At 38.0% G+C, this 15,090-nt stretch overlaps 1 protein-coding gene across 1 annotated transcript in view; it reads right to left on the bottom strand.

Annotated features, from left to right (window-relative positions):
• The window catches only part of INPP5D (inositol polyphosphate-5-phosphatase D), an 82,601-nt gene that overhangs the window by 29,658 nt on the left and 37,853 nt on the right, over positions 1-15,090 (bottom strand). Inside the window, exons 9-12 of the mRNA XM_083364727.1 lie at positions 14,700-14,823; positions 8,243-8,349; positions 4,671-4,773; positions 2,712-2,908 (exon numbers count right to left, since the gene is read on the bottom strand). Of these exons, the coding sequence (XP_083220853.1) occupies positions 2,712-2,908; positions 4,671-4,773; positions 8,243-8,349; positions 14,700-14,823 (531 nt within the window). The remainder of the gene's footprint in view (positions 1-2,711; positions 2,909-4,670; positions 4,774-8,242; positions 8,350-14,699; positions 14,824-15,090) is intronic.

Here is a 15,090-nt window from a genome sequence, read left to right as displayed (position 1 = left end):
AGCTGAATGATAAAAGCAATTTTATCATATTACTGCATACTATTTTGCTATTTATGTATAGGTAATCCTTGATTTACCATATTTCATTTAGTGTCCATTCAAAGTTATAACTGTACTGAGTGACTTATTACCATTGCATGTGATCAAAATTCAAAGGCTCAGTAATTGGCTCATACTTATGATTGTTGCAGTGTCCCAGGGCCACCTTTTGCAGCCTTTTGACAAGCAAAGTCAATGGGGAAGCCAGATTCACTTAACAACCGTGTTACTAACTTAACAAATGCAGTGACAGGACATAAAAAGGGGCAAAAATAATTTAACAACTGTTTCACTTAGCAACATAAATTTTGGGCTCAATTGTGATTGTAAGTCAAGGTCTACCTGTATTAAAAACAGGCAGTATTGGTTAGGTGCTGTTATATAACTAGGCAATTTGAGGTATATGAAGTTGAAAAAATTAATTTGTTGTTAGTTGCAAAGTCGTGTCCGACCCACTGCAACCTCATGGACAATGTTCCTCCAGGTCTTCCTGTCCTCTACCATCTTCTCGAGTACATTTAAGCTCACACCTACTGCTTCAGTGACTCCATCCAGCCACCTCATTCTCTGTTGTTCCCTTCTCTTGCCCTCAATCTTTCCCAGCATTAGGCTCTTCTCCAGTGAGTCCTTCCTTCTCATTAGGTGGCCAAAGTATTTGAGTTTCAACTTCAGGATCTGGTCTTCTAAAGAGCCAGGGTTGATCTCCTCTAGGACTGACTGGTTTGATCGCCTTGCAGTCCAAGGGACTTGCAGGAGTCTTCTCCAGCACCATAGTTCAAAGGCTTCAATTCTTTGGCGCTCAGCCTTTCTTATGGTCCAACTTTCACAGCCATACATTGCAACTGGGAAAACCATGGCCTTGACTATTCACACTTTTGTAATTTTGTAATTTTTTTGTAATTAGGCACTTTATTAATCTTGAAAAACAAAGCATACTGTATATATTTAGTAAAGTCAGTTTTTGATTCCTGGTGACTGCCTGGACAGGTCCCTGAAGTTTTCTTAGCAAGATTTTTCAGAAGTGATTTGCCATAGCCTTCTCCCTAGGACTAAGTGAGAATGATTGGTTCAAGGTCATCCAGATGGCTTTGTGCATAAGATGAGCCTAGAATTCAGTCTCCTGGTTTCTAGTCTGGTGCCGGAACCACTACAAAAATTGGCTCTCTATTTTTAGATGTATTTCAACTGAAATTTCTTTTAGTTAAAATTATTTTATAATTGCCTTCTATGATTTCTTTTAACCTTAGTTTCATCTGTAGATCTACTCTTATACTTACTTTGTGTGGTTAATGATCAAAATAGATTGAGATAGTTGTGATCGAAAGAACTAAGCAACCCAGAAGCAACAATGGGAATTTTCTTCCATATTGTTTGTTTATTGGTTGCCTTAGTCCAGGGGTTGGCAACCTTGGCTCTTTTATGACTTGTGGACTTCAACTCCCAGAATTCCTGAGCCAGCCATGCTGACCTTAGTCCATATGGTCTTTGGGTACTGAATAATAGTTCTCAAATCAAATTACTCAAGACAATCAGTAATAGCAATGACAATTGCTAAGTTCTCTTTTAATCAGTGAGCATATTAAGGGAAGTCATCTTTAATGCCTTTGATTCTCTTGATTTAATGGGGGCTGGCTATCTGTTTATAAGATAGATTTCTAATTCCTAGACTTGGGGAATTACATTTCAATAGTGATAAATCTTAATGATAACCACCCAAACACAACAAAATACAAAGTCTGATATAATAGAATACTTTTCACTTCCTTCTGAAAGCCAAGGAGAATTGGAACCATCAAATCCAGGGATAAATATGTGTTTCAGAAAGTGGGGGCCACACTGAAAAGGCCTGACACCTGTTCCATACCCTATACAAGGTACTTCACAACAACAGAGGACTTTAATAGGCTCTCTGTCTCTATCCATACCAGATAAATGGGCTCTAAGCAAGTTATTACCTGATGTAATCCAGGGCTACTCTAAAAAGGGTTTTAAAGAACATTGAGTAAGGGTTAGAAATCTATTGGTAATCAGTTCAGTGACTTAGAAATCCTGTCATTCTACACTTGTTAAGGTTAACCTGGTAGCAATCTTGCAACTACATTTTACACCAGTTGCAGCTTTGGAATCATTTCCACAGGTAACTCCACAGAATGTTACATATCTTAGAGATGATGGTCATGAATTACTGTGACCAGATCATGTTGATTCAAGTGATTTTTAACTGGTGCTCCAGCTGAAGCTAGCCAAAGGACTCCCTGGCCATGACTTTCACCTGCTCTTTTAGCATGACCCAAGAGTCAGCAGGATCCTAGATCATGAATTAAGTCTTTCAACGGATTACAACTCCATCCTTAGTAACTATCAGGACTAATGTTACTGGATTGCCCAAATATTTGCTGATGAATAGTGACTCCATTTTGGAACTAGCTCAGATGGAGCTTATTTTGCTCCATCCAGATCCTTTACAGTTTCCTTGGCAAGGAAACTATGTCCATGAAGTCAAACATTGAGCTTGATTTGAGGATTTTTCACTATATCTAATGGTCTTTAGGAACATCTAATGTATCATTTCTAAAGAGCAAATACAGATGCATTTTGGAGGTGACGATTGTTGTCTGCATGGAACAATCTACTCCCCAACCACAATTTCAAACATTAATAAAAATTCTTACCACTTTGAAGCTGATACTGGTAATCTCCTGTAAGGAATGCCTTAGAATCTCTTGCCAATCTTTTTCCCCCAAGGAGTCCTCCTGTGTTCCAATCACATAGATGTCATGTGGAATATAGTCAGCTGTCTCATCACGGGTCTTACCCTGTCCCTTGGAGAGAAACCAGGAACTGATCTTCTTTGGTGGAGAAGCATCACCTTGATTAGCAAATCCCAAACCAAAATGAGCATAAGAAACTACTATAATAATGAATCTAGCTCAGTCTTTACTAGGGTTGGACAATCTTCTTTGATGCTAGTACTGGTTCACTTTTAAGCCATATGTTTTTTTTCCTCTGAAGATCACAGAATGCATGATAGACTATGGAGGGAGATGAATGAAAAATCTATGAAACTGGGACATCCAGTTTATTATATTTAATAAAGTGAGTTGCATTAAAGCTATCTAAACCTGCTAAGGTTGTAAGCCGCCCTGAGTCTTCGGAGAAGGGCGGGATATAAATGAAATTAAAATAAATAAAATAAAATAAATAAATAAACCTCAGCCAGTTTGGGGCCTTTAAAAAGTAACTAAAAATAGAACTACAAAAAACATCAATTTGTCACTAGTGAATTAGTAGTGCTCAGTAGCTGCAAAATGAGGCAAGTGGACCATAAATTATATTCCCCAACTTTCCTCTAAAAAGACTTATTATAGTCCTATTTGATAATATTCAGGTATTAAAACTAGAAAAAACACTGCATTATGAGCTGTGGTGGTACAGTGGTTACAATGTTCAATTCTCCCCAGCCCAAAATTAACTCAGCCTTCCATCCTTCCGAGGTCAGTAAAATGAGGACCCAGATTGCTGGGGATAATATGCTGACTCTATAAACTGCTTAGAGAGGGCTGTAAAGCACTGTGAAGCAGTATATAAGTCTAAGTGCTCTTGCTATTGCTTTTTTCCTATCCACCTAAAGAAATATATGGTATGTAAAATCCCATTTGATTATGGACATAACCATATATGGAAGTATTCATTTATTGCCTTATTCTACCTTTATTGCTGTTGAACAGGGTACCCTTGCATTTCTCATTAAATAATTTCATAATTAAATAAATGGCAAAGGGAGGAGAATCAATCAGATTTTATAAAATTTGTAGTTTGTTTTATTTTGCTATCCAATTTTAAAACAAATCAAGAACAAATAGGAGGAAAGAAGCCCACAAGGCTATAAATAAGCTCTGATTATTCTGCCATGCAAAAGAAGAGTAAGGGATCATCTATATGTTACAGTACATTAATCTTAAAACAGTTGGGCAATATAACAGTGAGAGTAGCTGGAAAATCTGTGATAGGGTTGTAGAAAATAATTTTATCAATAATTTTATAAGCAGATTTGAGCATTCTGCTTTCAGCAGATTCCACACCAGCACAAATGTTAACGACAACCAAAGTCTAGATAGCATTCGTCCCTTCCCATTCAAAAATATCTACAAACATGCATAGGCACACACTTCTGAAAAGAAAATATGCTATTCTCTAAAGAAGAGCACAGTAATTGTGTTACTGACACTGGGAAAAGAAGCTGCATTAGGGAATAGTACATTATCAGAGGAGTGCAATGTGAATTACAGAGAATATTTTGTGGCAATTTATATTAATATCTACATAAAATAGGAGAAGATGAATAGAAAGGCTCAGTTATGTTAGGAACCATTATACATATAAATAGAAAATTTTCAGTTTTTTGTAAAAAAAATCTCTAATAAGCTTGCCATATCAAAATATTGTTGTACTAAGGCAGACAATAAAGTGGACCAGATTTTTTTTACACATCTCATGTTTTCACAAGTTGCTAGTTATAATGTGCAGGAAATTTGACAGAGACCTGTCCTATCTCTGATTTTCCTCTTTTCTGATAGGACAGTAGTTTGTATAGCAGAGACTAGGATGTAAATTTGAAATGAAATTTATACCCATATTCCAGGTCCCAATGAAGATGGTGATCATGTCAGGTTCTGCTTGTTCAGAATGCTTGTTCTTCATTTGCTGTAGAAGTTGGCAGAAGCCTTCTCTTTTCTGAAAAATAGAAGAGTAAAAAAAAACAAAAGAAAAAAGAAATATAACTAACTCAGTGTTATTGATCAAGAGTCCCTTCATTTGTTACATGTAAGATGGAAAAAAATGTTTTCATAATGACATGTGTCAAGAAGAGTAGCAACTTGTAAGTGATCTCTTTGACTTGGTAACATTTCAATGGATAGTTAAGACTATTTTTAATTATTTAGAAGCTGGAGAAAATGCTAAACCCAGAAATGTTTAGATCAGTTCAAATCCTTCCTTTATAGTTAGTTTTATGGTATGATAGCTGTTCAAAGAATTTTAGTAAACTGCTGAGATAAAACATTTGATTTTGTTGTCTTTAATCTATTAGAATTTGAATCCAAATTAGTTTCTTGCATTCATGAACAGAACAGGTATTGAGATGGTATTATTTTTATGGTATTATTCTATTGATGAAATATTCTCTGGATGTACTTGGAGTTTCTCTCCATGGATAACAAAATAAGGAAAAAATTAAAAATTATGTGTTCAGATTCTCTGTTTTGAGTGGCATAAACACAGAAAGAGAGAGAGAGAGAGAGAGAGAGAGATGAAATATATTATGAGCAATCACTTTAAGTACCGCCCAATCAGAAATCTATGATGTCAGTCATACTGGGATACAATAAAGTTAGATTACATTAAACCTGTTCAGGTGATAAGCACACCCATAGATCTCCATACCCAATGAGTATGAATAGTTCCTTTCCTAAGACAGTATAGAGAGCTGATCCTGATGGATAAAATATCTGCAATAGGAAGCTTTTAAGACATGCAAATGCTTCCATATGAGCTGATGTTCTGGTAAAATACTGTACAGCCCCAGCACAAATGCAGCAACCTTATGATATATGTGCAAAGGGACATGTTACAGATAAGATTGCCAATTCACTGACATCACAGTTTGACTGCAAAGAGAGAAGGGCTCCTGTTACCTTATCTTGGGCTATATAAGAAAATATAGTGCCTGCTTATAGTGCTTGTGAAAATAGGAATCTGCGCTTCCATTTCTGAAGAAAAGAGTCAGTCGATGGGGGTATCCAGAGGAAGGTAAGGAAGTGACCTTCTCAGTTTCAGGATTCATGGAATGAGCTCCACAGGAAGACAGGCCTTGAATCCAATGAAATGTCCACAGTGCAAGCAAATAGATTCTTCTTTTTCCCAGGCATTTATTGTATATTGTTTTAAGCAGTCATGTGATATCATAATGACAGCATTTATTTATTGATTCAATTTATATCCTATCTTTTCTTCGGGGGCAAAAAATGACAAAATCATTTTTTGTCTGTGACCTTTTAATATATGTGCTTGTCCTAATTGGTTTTAAAAAGTTTTATAAACCACCCAGAGAGCTATAGCTGTGGGAAGATAGTTATTGATGCCTTGGTGGAACAGTGGGCTGATGCCTTCTTAAGTAACACCAGCTGCCTGCAATTAGTGCAGGTTCGCATCCCACCAGGCTCAAGGTTGACTCAGCCTTCCATCCTTCCGAGGTAGGTAAAATGAGGACCCAGATTGTTGGGGGCAATAAGCTGACTTTGTAATAATGCCGCTTGGGGGTGTGTGAAAGCCCTAATAAGCAGGCATATACATAGAATGAAGGCTACTTCTAAGCTTGTAAGCCGCCCTGAGTCTTCGGAGAAGGGCGGGATATAAATGTAATAAAAATAAAAAATAAATAAAATAAATAATAATAATAACAGTTCAGTGCATTGTGGATAAATACACAAGCAATGCTTGCTTGTGGTGAGGAATTAGAGATATACAGTACGGTTAAAGAAGAGAAAATATGCATACTTTTAATGCAAATTACACCATGTTGTTAACTGAAATCCTTAATGATTTGTAGTGGATGTTTGTATTCCAATAGGAATAAGTATCGGAATTAATGAATCAATAATAATAATAATAATAATAATAATAATAATAATAATAATAATAATAATAACGATGATGATGATTATGATGATTATGATTATGATTATGATTATGATGTTGGAAGGGACCATAGAGGTCATCTAGTCCAACCCCTTGCTCAGGCAGGAAACTCTATACCATTTCAGACAAATGGCTATCCAGTCTCTTCTTAACAACCTCCAGTGTTGGAGCATTCACAACTTCTGGAGGCAGATTGTTCCACTGGTTAATTGTTCTAACTGTCAGGAAGTTTTTCTTTAGTTCTAAGTTGCTTCTCTCCTTATTAGTTTCCATCTGTTGCTTCTTGTCCTGCCTTCAGGCACTTTGGAGAATAGCTTGACTCCCTCTTCTTTGTGGCAGCCCCTGAGATATTGGAACACTGCTATCATGTCCTCCCTCGTCCTTCTCTTCATTAAACCAGACATACCCAATTCCAGCAACCATTCTTTATATGTTTTAGCCTCCAGTCCCTTAATCATCTTTGTTGCTGTTCTCTGTACTCTTTCTAGAGTCTCAACATCTTTTTCGTGGTGACCAAAACTGGATGCAGTATTCCAAGTGTGGCCTTACCAAGCCATTGTAAAGTGGTATTAATACTTCACGTGATCTTGATTCTATCCCTCTGTTAATGTAGCCTAGTGCTGTGTTGGCTTTTTTGGCAGCTGCAGCACACTGCTGGCTCATATTTAAGTTATATTGTTTATTGTTCATTATTTTTATTGAGCATCCATTTTACTTTTGTGCTTCCTGAATACATCTCCCATAGTCCTCTGATCTAGCTTGGGGTTTATTTGTGTATTTATGTGTACATACACTGTAATATGCAGTTGCAATACCATCCTATCTAATGTACACAGAGATGTCAGAGTTAAACTGCCTGGATGTCTTGAACAATTAAACTGAATATTCTCTTCTGATTCATAGTTTATTTTCTTTGTTTTTAATGATCCAAGCTGGACAGTTAGAGATAATATTTATTTATCCTCAAATACATCGCTTGAAAACCTCTATAAATTGTTTCAGTACCAATTTCTCTAACACACACATGTCGAACACAAGGCCCGGGGGCCGGATCCGGCCCGCAAAGTGGTTTCATGTGGCCCGCGAAGCCATCCTGAAAACAGTGAGGGAACGGCCCCCGCTGCCTTGGCCCTGGCCCAGAGACCCTCCTTCTGCCAGAGACCCTCAGATCTGTCCCACTCCTGCCCAGGCTCCCATAGGCACCCTTGATGCGAATGATGTAGAGTTGGCCATGGCCACCCAGTAGGCTATACGCACTCTAGCCACGCCCACCCAGTAGGCCATGCCCACCCTGGCCACACCCACCCGGCCCCCTGAGGGCAACCGCAATGCTGATGCGGCCCTCAATGAAATTGAGTTTGACACCCCTGCTCTAACAGAAAAAAGAGATAGGTTTTAAATAAATAAATAAGTGAATCATTTTGCATTTTTAATTAATGAAAATAATGCTACAAAATAAATAGTAATATTTCTGCTCTGCTAAAACACTCAAAAGGGAGCCTTTTACCTTAGAGTCAACAAAGACATATTCTTTCCTTTGTGCTTTTTCTTTTTCTGTCTCCAGTACAATGACCAGCTTGTTTGGAAACTTCTGAGACTTGATGAGCTGTAGGACTAAAAAGGAGTAAAAAAATAAGTCAATCTTAGAAATTTTGAAACTGAAAGAGCCCATGCTAATAATATGTTTTCTCTCTTAGAACTTGAGTTGCACAATCCAATCCTACTGCATTATGATAGGCATTTTAAAAATTGACAGTGATTCAGAACTAAGCATCAGGTGCAAATCTATTGTGGTTTTGAAGCCTCATTTGAATGCTGGAATAATTTCTGCTCATTAAACTGTGCGATTGCCTAATTAGGAGAACTCTTGAGTGAGTTGTATATCTTACACAAACCGTATCAATTCACCATTTCATACAAAGATATGAGATTGTCACAGAAGTCAGCACTGATGAATAGGAAAGTTACCGATATGCATTTTTTTACAACCAGCAGAAACTAAACTCAAATCTGAACTCCAATTAAAGGAACAATTCACATTAGAAGAGAACCATGCTACTAGGGACGTAGCAAAACTGCTATTTGACAACTTTACTATTTCTCAACAGCTGCTGCTGTGACTTCACTGACTTGGAAAATAACTTGCATGCAATAATTCTCCATTTCGCACCCCAAAATAAATGTTAAACATAGCAAGATACTGTATTTGTAGAGCTTAATATGTTGCTGATTTAAAAATGGGTAGAGAGGACGTAATCAGTGACAGAGCTCAGAGTGGTTGACTTAGATTTGGGTACATTGAGACAGCTGGTTTAAAGTGCTTTTCTACAGTTTAGGAAGCAACAGAAAATATGCCAGCATAAATATGCTATATTCCTACTTCCAGTTTCTGATCTGCCTCTTTAACAGTTTAGTGTGGACCAACTTAAGATGCCCAGGCAACTGTCCCTTCATCCCTGTGGATCTGGTGCTGGGGATTTTGTTGTTGTTGTTAGTTGCGAAGTCATGTCTGACCCATCGCGACCCCATGGACAACGTTCCTCCAGGCCTTCCTGTCCTCTACCATCTTCTGGAGTCCATTTAAGCTCACGCCTACTGCTTCAGTGACTCCATCCAGCCACCTCATTCTCTGTCGTCCCTTTCTTCTATTGCCCTCAATCTTTCCCAGCATTAGGCTCTTCTCCAGTGAGTCCTTCCTTCTCATTAGGTGGCCAAAGTATTTGAGTTTTAGCTTCAGGATCTGGCCTTCTAAAGAGCAGTCAGGGTTGATCTCCTCTAGGACTGACCGGTTTGATCGCCTTGCAGTCCAAGAAACTCGCAGGATTTACACTAAATCAAAAGAGACTTGCCCGCATCTGGCTCAACCTGTCCCTGCCAAACAATCCACTTATCAGTATTTTTTCCTACACAGGTTACCATGTAACAGGCAAGTGTAACTGAGTGGGGACTTTCTGTACACAGACCCCAACCCCCAATGCATCATCACACAGTTGCTGCTGAAGTACCACGCATAGTCTGTATATTACATAGGTGGGGAAAATCGTTTTGATGGAAAAGTGGAAAAGGTGGAAAGGAAGAGTGTAAAGTTAGACAGCCTTAGATATAGACAACAGCATTCTTATCCTTTGTAGATGACTAGACAACTGACAAGTTGCCAGGGCAGCTTATCACTTTGAAAGAAATAAAAGTTTACAAACTTTAATAAAACAGCAATTCTAGTTGTAGGATTGCTACAGCAATCATGATTGCTAAAATAGATTTTCAAAAAGACTGAACCAAACCTATTACACTATTACCCAGATCAGATAAAAAGAAGTTACAGGCAGGGGAACGCTACCTTATATTACTTTCTGATTGTAATAATATTAATTATTGTATGTTAGCTTCTTAGTTATACTCCAGAATACTTTATGCAAAGTAGATTGTCCATTTGTGTACTAAAAGTGCCTATTATCTTCCCTCATCAAAAGATATGTAGTATGCTACAATGCTGAAATGCTACTGTTCTAAAAGAATATCATTATGTACAAGGCCTGAAGTTTTCGATTTTTCCTCCTGTTGTATGATTCATATTTTAATTAATGAATCTATATTGAGTAAGAGTTGTAAAACATAGCAGATATAAAGCATATGTGTAGTGAAGATTGATAATGTTACATCCTACATAAATTAGAAGATAATGTAAAACCCAGATCTGGGTTTCATCCAATTTCTGTTCAGCTTCCTAAGGAAATCTCTGGAATTTCTTCTCCTTAAGCAGCTGCGAAGATGAAAGATGTGCAGATACTGAAAATGAACCTCTTTTCTGGCTAGGCCAGGGATAGGCAACCTCGGCTCTTTTATGACTCATGGACTTCAACTCCCAGAATTCCTCAGTCAGCTGACTGAGGAATTCTGGGAGTTGAAGTCCATGAGTCATAAAAGAGCCGAGGTTGCCTACCCCTAGGCTAGGCCATCCTGTATAAAAATGTAAACGGTTTCAGAATTTATTATTCTGAATCGTAATTCAGTGGTTTTGGTGACCATATAAAATCTCAGTTGACATGTATTTTAATTCTTATATTATTTTAATTGTTTTCACTTTTTAAAATTTTGTTCACTGCCTAAGGTCATGTGTGGCCATACAAATCACTCGATCAATACAGCAACAAACTTGTATTGCAGCTCTCCTCTGGAAGAAAGGCTTTTGGTATTGAGGAAGGAAGAGTAGCATCTTAAGTCCCAAGAGTGAGAAAAGCTGCTTTAAAGCATCTTTTGCTCTGGGAAGCAACACACGGGCAGTGGCGTAGCGTGGGTTGTCAGCACCCGGGGCAAGGCAAGTGACGTCACGGCACCGCCGAAAAGATGCACCCCGCAGCGGCGTAGACTTTCCAAGAAGAGTCGTGCGCATGCGGGATGCTTCCGGGTCCCTCTCGAGGGCGGCTGGGCGGGGCTCTGACCTGCAAGAGCCGCTGCATTCAAGCTCGCACGTGAGCCCCGCTAAATAAAGCCACGCATGCGCACGAAGCTAGGCCGGCCGGCCGGCGGGTCCGTCTTCGCTCAGCTAAGCCTGCCGGGGCGCCTGCGGTGCGCTTGCGGTTGGCCTGAGCCTGGGCGGAGAGTTGGGCGCTTCTATTTATTTTATTCAGTTTATGTGGCCGCCCATCTCACCTGCCGGACTCGTTTCGCTTTGCAAGAAAGAGCAGCTCGAGAGCGGAGCCAACCCGACTCTGTGCAGCCCTTGGGGCTCCCTGAGCAGCTCAGTGCAAGCGCGCCCCCCCAGATGTTGCGCCCGGTGCGGCCGGCCCCCCCCTGCACCCCCCACGCTACGCCACTGCACACGGGAATATTGTAAATAAAGTATAAAATGGTAATGTTCAGTGTTGAAATGCATATGAATTAAAAGGAATCAAATTGAGAACAATAAAATGAAGTATCATTTATGGAAACACTAAGGGAACCTATATATATTCTTGATTTGGTTTTTCTGCTGGCAGACCCTAGTATGAATTAATGGTAAAAATGGAATCAATATATTAATGAAATATCTCAAAACTGCATATTTGCCTCCCTTCAAAAATGCCTTAAGGATAGTAACACTTCTACTTTGTGCTTTATTATCTAGACCAATTCAGTGTTTTGTTTAAACAACCTTGGCACATGATCGCTTTTCAACTATCAGTTGAGAGAAAACTGATTCTCAATTACTTACCGTATTTCAACTTTCCAATTTTTTATTTTATTTTAAAAAGTCCATATGCACCCTCAGTAAGCTTTGGATCACTCCAAATGTTCTATTTATGTAAGTCCTCTCACTGCCTAAGGTCATGTGTGGCCATGCAAATCACTCGATCAATACAGCAACAAATTAACTTGTGGAGTTAGTATACTGAATGCTAACAAGTTCTTAGCTATTGGTTTTATAACTGAGAACTCCAGTAGTTTTGCTAACTCTGTTTATTCCATTTATAATTTGTGCAATAATCAATGTTTTGGAAAGATTAGATAGTTAGTAAAATCAATCTAAAACTTCAGAAAAATAACAATTAAAACATAAAATGCAAACAAAACTGGAAAATAAAAATAAAAGGTGATCCAAAATAACTCATATGCTTATTAATGGCAATACAATCCTGGGTCATTATCTCAAGAGGTTCCATGTAAAATATAAAGTAACAATGGGACGAAAATTGAGTTCTGAGCAAATACCACAAAGCAGAACTATAATCTGCCATTATCATCTTCTGGAAACACCTTTTTTTTTACTCTGTGTCAATTACTCTGATACTATACTACCTACTGCAGAAAGCCACTGGGGAGAGCAGAATGGTTCAGCTTTTACATGACCAGTGAAAAACAGTCACCTAACTCAGTCCAGAGTGATAGAGTTAAGCAGCACTAATTTGGTGTTACTTTGGAATTTTTATTTCATCTTATATTGCTTATAAATCTCCTTTCAATTTTCTTTTTTATTATTTGCCTTTTTTCTGCTTTTTCTTTTGTTTCTGTTCTTTTTGAACAGTTACTCAAATAAATAAAATGAGATCATGATTGATAGTATTAGGCTGAAAGATCTCAACCAAAAGGCATGTACGCTTTCTATTTTTTTTCTTATCAAAGGTCATTTCACAGGGCAATCAAAGCACTTTCTGTCTCAAAGCCAAGCCAAAACCAGACTGAAGAGGATCTATAAGTGCCAAACACCAGGGTAGAAAAGGCTGTTCTTATCACTGCCAGCTGTAGTGTTCATGCTTCTATAGTGCTCATTCAGTTCAAAAATCTTTTTCTTTATAATCACAACTACAGAATAAAATTTAACCATGATTAAAAATGTACATCCCAACTTTGGCCATTATGATGACCAAGTGTTCTCTCTGGACTGCAGTAACACAGTCCCTGGTTGGGGGATCCCCCATCCTCTTTTCCCTTTTTAGCCAAATCAGGAAAGCAAGTGTCACCATTTCCCCCTTCTCTGGGCATAACTTTTGTGGAGGCTATAAAGAAATGGCCTTTCTCTGCTGAACCTGCTAAACAAAGAAATGGCTTTTCATTATTTTACTATTTGCACTGATGGGAGGAGGACATAAGGTCGTTTCTCAGTAGGCAGCTCATTACACCAGCAGAAAATAGCCAAGGCATGAGCAAGGCATACTTGCCAGAATACACACCACCATTTGCAATTGAGGCATTTGTATAAGATAGAACGAAATACAGCAGCCCTAATGGACTGCCTTGCTTGCACCAGCAAAAAGGGAAAATCTACATTTGACACAGAGTAGCAAAATGCTGGGTGATCACTTTCAAAGCATGCTAATTCCCCATTTGATCCCTCCTACTGACTGGGACAGTTGCTCTCCAACACCTACTAGGAAAATTTTAAAACTCCATAATATATATATATATGCTTCTCCCAGAAGAAGGAAGCTGAAGCCACCAGCCTGATGATGACGGATGGGATTCCGTCGAAACGTTGCTCCTACACCAATTCTACGCGGGAAAAACCCCGAATGAACAAAGATCCATATATATATATATATATACATATACATATATACATATATATACATACACACACACACACACACACACACACACACACACACACACACACACACACACACACACATATTATATATATATATATATATATATATATATATATATATATATATATATATATATATATATATATATATATATATATCAAACCGAGAATAAAATGAACAGCTAAACATAAAATAAGAATTTAGATACTGCTTTGGTTGTTAGAGCACTCTAAACTATATGTTCACGTCACAAACTGATTGCTCCATATCAGTTCCTCTAAAGTTCTTCATAGTTCACAATACTTATTTAGAAAATCCATATTATTCTCATGTTTCATTTCAACCTTTAAATAAAATAGAGAAGCAGGAACTAGGAACTAACTTCAGTCTCCCTGTTGTACCATATTATTTCTTTTTACCAAGGTTTAAAATACTGTAAGTTCTACCTCCTTCCTACGCTTCTATGATGGAACAGCAATCAGAAGTAAGAAGTACCCTACATTTCTCTTTAAAGCTAGTTCTTAGATAATGCCACAATAAGTTTATTTCTTTATCACCTGCAGTTTTAGTCTGATTACTGAATGAAAATTATCATCACCAGTCAAAATCACCAATCTTCTCTCTTTGAAGGCACAAAATGTAACAACCATTTATAATGAAAGCAGACTACTTTTTAAACTGCTAAGGCACTTCGTGTATAAAATTTCACTTTCAAGTTTTATGCCTGTGTCCATTGCTCAATCAAAACACTATCTGAATGTGTTCACTATAAAAGTATTAGGAAGTTACAGTGTAATCTCTGCAGTCATATATTTGCACATTCAAAATTTATGTCTGAAGCAAACCTGAAAAAATGTAATTCCTCAAATAGTATTGTTGTTCCTAGGTCAGCAAAAGTGCTGAGTAAATACAAATAAGGCAAATGATCCACCCACTTACTTTTTTTGTGGTTATAGAACTTATCTTCAGGACCATCCTTAGCTTTCTTAATAATAAGTTTTCCCATCTCAACATCAACTTTAAGATTAATCTTGGAAGAAATCCCAAGACAATCTGCTTTCACCTATAACAGAAGAAATGTTATTTATACATACTTTTCATATTATATGGCTAACTTGCAGAGACATAACATAGAACATAGAATAATAGAATTAAAAGGGACCTTGGAAGTCTTTTAGTTCAACCCTCTGCTCAAGCAGCAGGCCCTATACCAGGAGTGTCAAACTGCCGGCCCATGGGCCGGTTTCATCATACCGAGGCCGTGCCCACCCCATTGCTGGCAATGCAAAAAGAGTCGTAATACATTGCGATACGTCACATGATGTGGCGA

Source organism: Vipera ursinii, assembly GCF_947247035.1.
Source record: "Vipera ursinii genome assembly, chromosome: 5".
Lineage (NCBI taxonomy): Eukaryota > Metazoa > Chordata > Lepidosauria > Squamata > Viperidae > Vipera > Vipera ursinii.
This window is presented reverse-complemented; position numbering and strand designations above follow the sequence as displayed.